This window comes from Agrilus planipennis, unplaced genomic scaffold (assembly GCF_000699045.2).
Source record: "Agrilus planipennis isolate EAB-ADULT unplaced genomic scaffold, Apla_2.0 scaffold51, whole genome shotgun sequence".
NCBI lineage: Eukaryota > Metazoa > Arthropoda > Insecta > Coleoptera > Buprestidae > Agrilus > Agrilus planipennis.
The window spans coordinates 1,316,217-1,325,063 of NW_020438915.1; the positions used below are offsets into that span (position 1 = coordinate 1,316,217).

An 8,847-nucleotide genomic window follows, 5' to 3' on the forward strand; every position below is an offset into this window, starting at 1 on the left:
CCCTTGAAGTTCTTCCAACCATTGAAATGTGTCGTAAGATGACATCTGTTTTGACGAAATTGAAGGAAATGATTCACAATTTCGGATAATTTTTAATCAGTTTTGTTCTTTTCAGTGGTTCAAGTCAATTTAAATTTGTATTATATAAAAGCTCGATAGGGTGTAGTAAACTAAAATATGTTAAAAATGGGTAGCAGACGTTCTTAAGGTGTCGTATTTTGAAGAAAATGTGTTTTTGCTAAATCAAAGGAAAGTGTTCATAATTTCGGCTCTTTTTTCAATGCACGCCTTATTGATAAGGTTTTTACCCTTGAAGTTCTTCCAACCATTGAAATGTGTCGTAAGATGACATCTGTTTTGACGAAATTGAAGGAAATGATTCACAATTTCGGATAATTTTTAATCAGTTTTGTTCTTTTCAGTGGTTCAAGTCAATTTAAATTTGTATTATATAAAAGCTCGATAGGGTGTAGTAAACTAAAATATGTTAAAAATGGGTAGCAGACGTTCTTAAGGTGTCGTATTTTGAAGAAAATGTGTTTTTGCTAAATCAAAGGAAAGTGTTCATAATTTCGGCTCTTTTTTCAATGCACGCCTTATTGATAAGGTTTTTCCCCTTGAAGTTCTTCCAACCATTGAAATGTGTCGTAAGATGACATCCGTTTTGACGAAATTGAAGGAAATGATTCACAATTTCGAATACTTGTTAATCAGTTTTGCTCTTTTCAGTGGTTCAAGTCAATTTAAATTTGTATGATATAAAAGCTTAATAGGGTGTAGTAAGTTGACATATGTTTTGATGCAAATGTGATTTTGAAAAATTGAAAGAAACGATTCTCCTTGGGGTACTTTTTACGCAATTTTCAAATATGAACGGTCAAAATTTCGCCTTTACAGCAGATCAAGGTGTTATAAATGGGTGGCAGACTTTTGTAAGGTGTTGTGTTTTGACGAAAAGGTGTTTTTCAGAAATAAAAGGAAAATATTCATAATTTTGGGTCCTTTTTAACAAATTTTCAAATTTGGACAGTACACTTCAACCAGAGATGAATCTAAACAAGTGATATTCCATCTTGTGGGGCTCTATAAGTAGCCCCCTGTTCCAGTTACGATATGTATCTATTTCTTATGAAAATGTAAATTACGCGTTATTTGAGAATTTCATTGGTCATTCGAAGCCCTTGGATTTTGAAATGTAATTGAAGCTTCAAGAACCACAATAATTTAAGCAAAATTTGGGCTTAAGGCTTAGAGTCCTTTGATGAGGACTTTGCCTTGTTCTGGTATGAACAAATACATATTATGTGCATCTAACATGTTAAAAAAAGCTTAGTTATTTATAAAATTCTGCAATAAAACTTTTGGGTATACTTAATACAACGGCTATTACAAAAATGTTTGTATAAATTAGTAACACCTCCTTACATGCTTCTATTTGTTTATGATTCCCTTCCCTCTCTTGTTGTTTTATTAATTTGTAGACAAATAAGAGCTGTTTTTCACTTATCATTAGGACAAGAACACTGCAAAAAATGACGGAGGTGCAGGGCGTCGTATTAAATGCAATGTTCTTTACACTAAAACTTTTTTGAAAAATGACGATAGTACAATTCGATTTACTTTGACTACGTTATTCTTTTCTACAATAATATCAATCAAAAATCTAAAGCAATTCGCGCTGATAGAGTTTTCAAAGAAATTCTTAAGTTTTCGAAATTGTACACGGAGAAAATATGAAAAAGGAAAATTTACCTAAATATTAAAGCGATATTTACGGTTTATCCCCCTAGACCGTTGCTTCGTAAGCGAAAATAATAAAAATTACAATTTGGACTCGAATTTATACAAATAAAATCCCAGCAGAAGTAAATTTACTAGGTATGTTAGTTGATATTACAAACTAAATTGTAACAATTAAGAAATTTGAAATATTTTTTAAAAAACATGCCAACATTGAGATTATTACAAGTTATACCTAATAAATTTTACTATTTCTACTGCAAATTCAGTCATTTACAACCGAAAATTGTGATTTAGTTTTCAACTAATACGATACCGAAACCGAGAAAGTCCAAATTGTATTTGCAAGGTGTTTGTCAATTTTTTTTTCATATTAGGATGATTGTTCATACATAGAATTACACATAATTATAAGGAAGAAAGACGCTCAGTATTGAATTATCTTTTGTAGTTATTTCAAATATATTGTTAAGAATAAAAATGTGATTTTATATAAAGGGTTTGATATTAAAACTAATTCCTGAAGTTAAAAATGGCTTGATTTAGCTAGGAAACAGTATTTAAATTGCGTTGTCTGTCTTGACGGGATACGGCGTTACCTTACATTGTGATCATTCCATTATGATAACGAATTTCCTTGGTAGGTTCGACCCTCGGATGCGCCTAATATAAATTCACGGAAAACCTTATGTAGTCTGGGATATAATCGATATTCACTGCGACCTTCTACTTCAATTATGAGGTCAAACTCATCTGCTAGCAGCTTTAATGTTTCTTCTGAAATATTAAACCTTGGGTTTCGCCGATTGCAAAATAAACAGGGTAGTAAATTTTAATTATAGCTTTTGCGCATGTTGGAAATGCATTAGAAATGCCTTCAGCTCGACTATTTCGAAGTTTAATTTCGTTGTTTTACATTGTAAGTGACCACCACGAACAACTGACGGGCTACTTCATTTTTTATCGCTTTTTCTGTTACAAGTTAATCACAAAAGTCGATGTGATATCAGTATGTAAATTAGTTGGAAAATATCGCAGTGAAATAAAGATAACTCGAACCGTGAAAAGTCTAATCCTATTTCGAACTTCTCTGGAAAATCTTTAGCTTGTCCTTTGGCAACAGAAATTAAAGAAGTTAGTACAGAAATTGGATTCCCTATGGCCACCTTGAATATATGTATATTTATGTTTATTCTGCTTTTTTTTCAAAGCCTCTGAAGTTTGATTCATGTTGTTTACGCTTTAACTTTATTTGCCATAAAAACTTTGATAGCAATAAGATTTCCTTCGTATCAATCTAAATCAGGCAGACACTTTTATAATATTCGAAAGAAAAAAAATAAGAAAAGGAGGAAAAAAAACTTAAAATTTCTCCGGGAAAGTTTTCACTTTATTTGATAAGATGATGCTTAGATGACTAAAAGCTGGTTTTTATTGCAATTTCGCTTATTAAAAGAATAAGAATGGGATGTAATTTATCTATAGAGTTAGATTAAACGCTGTTATCTGCATCATTAGGTAAAATTATGCAGTTAGAAACAGTGGCTTAAATGCGAGGGGTAATTTATTTAACCAATACATACGTCTTAAGGAGTCAAGGTTATCTCCCCGAGTCACGAAGGTATTTCTGTAGTACATGTTGTCGTGTACATAACGTCTTTTATACTGTCATATGCCATCAAGAAATTTAATTAGACCGACACCTCTAACATAAAAAAAAATGATAATTTTGAGATAATTAATAGACGTGCAAAGTCTGCGAGACGTATTTCAAGTTGAATAAAAGTTGAATGCTAATTTTTTTAATTTCCTTTCGCGAATATTTGCAATGCAAAACAATTCATTTGGATAGATAATTTATTATTAAATTAATAAATTCAATTAGACCGATAAGAAACTACAGCGTCTTTAATGCTTTTCAAAGGGAGGGAAAATAACGCGTCGCAAATTTTACAGTTTAGGCGGAGAGTTTCGACCTTATTTTAAAGCCTTCTTCAGGTAGAAAAAATTGTCGCTTTGCACCAAAAAAATGTTGTTGTAATAAGTATTAATAAAATAAAGGCGATTTCGGTTCGCATATTTTACCATTTCATGGTCATAGGTACAATGTGTAGGTACCTAAGTGTGACTGAAAATAACTTTGATGAAATTTTAATTGAGTAGAGGGTGAGAAGTAGGTATGTGAATGTACTTACCAGCAACATCTATTCCGTTGCCATGGATATGATAACGTTGTCCGCGTACCGTCGCAGCAGAAATGCATTTCTTGAAGACGGTTGCTTTAATAATAATGCAATCATGATAATAATAAGGGAGGCAAGAGACGACGGTGGATGTTGTAGTGATTATCACTTAAATGACGATGCTGTACTGAACACGCTCGCGTCCCGGTGCCTCTACGTCACGAGACGGCGACGGTGCAGAAACGTTTATCGAAAGCGCACCCTTCAGGCGTCCCTACTGATAACTGCTGCAAATACAGGATTCTCTGTTTTAACAATTCCAATAGAAACGAAAAAAAAAATGAACATTCTTTTTCAATATTTTATTCCTTTTAACTTGAATTGAAAAACTGTTTGTTATAAGTAATTTTCCTATAATTATAAGCATGATTTTTTTCTTGGTGTATGTTGATGAGGGTGTTTGTTCTACAGCCTTAAAATATAAGAGGATCACGAGTTCTCAATGGAATGAGTTAAGAGTCAAGTATCATTCTCCTTCTTTCTAAAAGGATAATAAAGTTCGTTGTATTTTATCGAGGATCTTTCCTAGTGGCTCCTCGAGTCACATCGCTAATATTATGTCGTAATTAGAAGAACCTGTTGAAGTTAAAATTTACATAGTATATCATCAAGTAAAACTCAAAGTCCCTACAACGAAATTGTATCCTACAATATTCCGTTGAACAAAGGGGATGCTGGAAATTTAAGTTTGAAAATTTGCGAATGCTAAACGATAAATAATTAAACTAAAAATGATAAACATTATAAACATATTCACAAGAAAAAACATGAAAAAATGCGAAAGTGGGTTCGCTGTGTCACAAAATGGATGCATTTGCGTGAGCCGTACGACCGATCGTTCCGCACTTTTTTTAAATAAGAGGCCTTTCATAAAATACGTTCGCAAACAAAGTAAGGGGGGGGGGTATTGCTTAGGGTCCTAGATATACCAAGGGGGAAGGGATTTATGGAATTCTAACGTTTGCAATTCATCAATTTAATATTAATTTTTTCTTTATGTATACATATATTTAATTTGTATAAGGGTGTGTGGTAAGTATACAAATTAAATTGAAATTCAAGGAGTACAGTAGATACTGAACTACTTTATGTATACATGTATACTTAATTTATTTTTTCGGTTTATTAATACTTGTGTGCTAACGTTAACGCAATTAATAGATTAGAGGGAAAGGAGGGGGTACAAAAGGGTGAAATTTTGGACGCCGTATTTCATTGACGACCCTAAAAAAAGGTATGCTACGATTTACTACTTTCGAATTAATTATTACAATTGTATTAACCATATACAGAACTAACTGATCTTCGCAACTTCGCCCGATGAATGTCGCTTATTTTACGATGAGGTAGAAGTAGAAATTTCCTTTCTACACTACTTCACTTGCACATCTACTCTGCGGTTGTTAAGGCTATGATTGTCGCCTATGAAACTAGTTTTTAGTTACTTTTTTTTAAGTTTGTTTAGAGTAAGGGTAAAAGGAAATATAAAAGGAAATTAATGTTGATATTGTTTATTTTATCACAAATTGTAGTACAAAACTTTTCAAAGAAATAGGACGTAAAAATAGGATCACTTCTCACTACTTCTTAATGACAATATTTGTAAATATGCATTAGAAAAAAAAATATTTACAAAACATCAGCCTAAGTATTATGTAACACCTGCATTTAAATGACATAATCAAATTGTACAAAATTCAGTTTAAGGCGACCGTTCCTATGCAACATTTTGAACAATAACAAACTAACGTTGCACGAAACGAAAATGCAATTATCACAAACAAAACATGTTTGGAACTTATCTACTCTATACTTCTACTCATTCCCGTTAAATTCCCGTTATATTTGTACGTTTTATCATGGATTTAGTATTAAGTACAAAATAAGGAGAAAATAACTTGATCTCTGTGCTGTTAAAAGGTCAACAGTTACAGCACAAAGTCATCACCTCTGAACACATTTGACTAAATTAATTGTAGCCTTTATTCTGTTAATAAAATAATCTACTGTTTCGTTAACTGTTCTGTCTTTTCTTTCGAATTTTTTTCAGTACTAGGTTCACTAACACCAGAACTGCTAGAACTGACTGAGTCATGAGATTCAGTTTGACTTGCACTTGATTTGCTTTGTGCTGATGTATTATATTCGATAGCTTTAGGGATGAACGCGATGTTGCTGCTGCTTTTTTCTCGTATGTAGCCACTCTTTATTCCTTCCTGTTCTGATTGCCACTTGACCTGTAAAAGAGCACTCGTTATTCAACCACTTCAAACATTACCAGTTCACACAAAATAAGAAAATATGCAATAAGTAATCGTTTAATTCTAATGTGGTAATGAAATATCATTTATTATAATAATGTTTTGATTGTTTTTGAGGATTTTTTAACAAAGAATTATACGTCTATCTAGAGTAAATTTACAAATAAAACAATATCTTTCTTAGTATCGAGTGTTAAATGTAATTTCTTTGCGATTTTGATGAAATATTTTATCTTGTTGGGACTACAGAAGACTTCTTTGCATTACTGTTATTCATTTTCTTAGTAAAACGAAAAGAAACTGTTTAAAGATTTTTACCTTCTGTTGATGTTGTTTTATGGCGTCCATACATCTGTCTAAGACCATCTTTTCAGTTAAAACACCATCTTCTGAGGCATATGCAGCCGCTTGCCAAGCAACCCCCAATTTTGCAATTTCTCTTCCAGACATCCCTTCAGTGATTACTGCCATTTTACTGCATAAGGCTCCATAGTCAAATTTGTCAACTTTTAATCTTCTGTAAAATTAATTTAATTGTTTAAGGACTCCAATGAACCTTTGTAGAACGATTTTTAGTAAATACACAAAGCAATTTTAAAATATTACATAAAAAATAAGCGAATATCAATTTGCAATTTAGATGAAATATCTGTAGATTTTAAATCATATTATATAAAATTCGAGTTTTTGTAGAAAATTATACCTTTTCCCTTCTGCAGCCGGTTCTAGCACGAACTTGTCGAAGTAGAGACGCATCAGTCGTTCTCTTTCGTCGAGTTGTGGCAGTTCAAATTCTACCATTTCGTCCAATCTGTCATTAACAGCCCAATCGAACTGTTCAGGAGTATTGGAAGCCAAGACCAACATAAATTTACTACTCTGTTCCCCTGTACGGTACAAGAACGCATTGAGAGTGGCTCTTAAATTCTCAGATATATGTTCGGACGATCTCTTCCGCAAAAATGCGTCAGCTTCGTCCACAAATAGCAATAAACCTGTAAAACCAAAATTGCTTTTTAGATACTTATTTTTGTAACTAAAAGACATTCTGAGTACCTTTTCGTGTACCATTTGCCCAATCAAAGACTTTGTGGATGGCGGTGACACCCTCCCGTCCCATTGGAGCAACATCTCCCCCAGTTAATATTGCATAGTCCATCCCAGAGTATTTTGCTAATCTCTAGAAATAAATATTACAATAAATATACAATTGAAAGCTTATTGTAGAAAACAAATTTACTTTGGCAAACATCGTTTTACCAGTTCCTGGTGGTCCATACATTAAAATGTTTCTGTACATNCAAACGATTTCCAATTGGTAAAATTTTCTTCATAAAATCCTTCTTTGTTTAATGAAAATACCTAGTAGAGAAAAGCATAATATGGAAGCTAATAACTGCTAGTTTACTACAGTTTACTAAAAACGGCTTTCACACGAAAAACTTATATTTCTTATTTCTAAAGTGCGCTATAATTTGTCGCTAATTTGTTACCAAATTCGAAATTTTGTCGCTTCACTTACAGACGAAATGCTAGCCTGACATCAAGGTAGCATAGCGTACCTTGAAGTACAAATGACGTAGAGAAATAATGTAAGGCCAATAATTTGTCGTAAATTTGTCGCTGACACATGGTACATTTACCCATTTTGTCGTTAGTATAACCTCCAGCTGTCCAGCGAAAATCGACTGGAAAGATTATACATAGCGTATCTCGCGTCAGACGACAAAAATTAGTGATTAAATCATTAAATTAAAAATAGAATAAGTAAGCATAACGCGGGTTACTCCAAGTAGCATGGCATACCTAAAATTATAGGCCTTACAGAATTTTTTTACACCATTTCAATTTAGAGATACACTGTCACTGTGCAGTGTCAGTTTGACGGCTTTCCACATGATTTTCACTGAATAGTTGGGTAGAGTAAAGACAAAAAAGAATAAAAGTATTATCTTTCAATGACAAATACTTCTGAACTCTGTCTCTAGCGATAAAATGATAGAAGTATCATTTTTCAGTGACAAATAAGCGACAAATACTTCTGAACTCAAAATAGATAGCAACGAATTATAGTCCACTTCAGAAATAAGTAATATTACTTTATCGTGCTAGCCTGATATACTTTAATAAATTTAATATAATTCCTATATATAGTATGTATGATTTTTTAACGAAGGTAAAAAGGGGTCTTTCTAAATTTTTCGTAAGTTTTGGTTAAAATAAATATTAATTTAACAATAAATTCCTTTTTTTAGACAATCAAAAGACATTCTCGTATTCATACACTTGTAGTACAAAAATAATCAGCAGGAGTTTCTAGAGTCACTGTTGCATTATTTGTTGAAATGTATCACAAATCAGACAAAGCAGTCACACTATCCTTATTCTTGTAGCGCTGAATTAAAATGGAACCAAGAAAAAGAAAAATAATTATTGCAACCCGTCGCTGTTGATGCATTTTTTTGTTTGTTTTCGTAATTTTTCTAATGGAACTTTATATTTATCTACAAGTACTCTTGAAAACGTATACAATAACTATTGATAAAAATAGATTTTAAAATAGAAAACCTATTTCTCGTCGAAACCATTATTGTATATACCTA

General features: G+C 32.3%; 2 protein-coding genes across 2 annotated transcripts in view; both read right to left on the reverse strand.

The window, feature by feature from the left end:
* LOC108733024 (acetylcholinesterase-like) overlaps window positions 1–4,158 on the reverse strand; it is a 33,763-nt gene extending 29,605 nt beyond the window's left edge. Inside the window, exon 1 of the mRNA XM_018464045.1 lies at window positions 3,936–4,158. Coding sequence (XP_018319547.1) covers window positions 3,936–3,944 — 9 coding nt within the window. The 5' untranslated portion in view covers window positions 3,945–4,158. The remainder of the gene's footprint in view (window positions 1–3,935) is intronic.
* Window positions 4,159–5,478: 1,320 nt separating this feature from the next.
* LOC112904190 (ATPase family AAA domain-containing protein 3A homolog) lies at window positions 5,479–7,538 on the reverse strand. Its single transcript, XM_025973616.1, has 5 exons — window positions 7,485–7,538; window positions 7,301–7,424; window positions 6,948–7,239; window positions 6,563–6,761; window positions 5,479–6,220 (listed from the first exon to the last, which is right to left on the reverse strand). The coding sequence occupies exons 1-5, from the start codon at window positions 7,524–7,526 to the stop codon at window positions 5,987–5,989; spliced, it is 891 nt and encodes a 296-aa protein (XP_025829401.1). The 5' UTR covers window positions 7,527–7,538; the 3' UTR covers window positions 5,479–5,986.
* Between the last annotated feature and the right edge of the window lie 1,309 nt (window positions 7,539–8,847).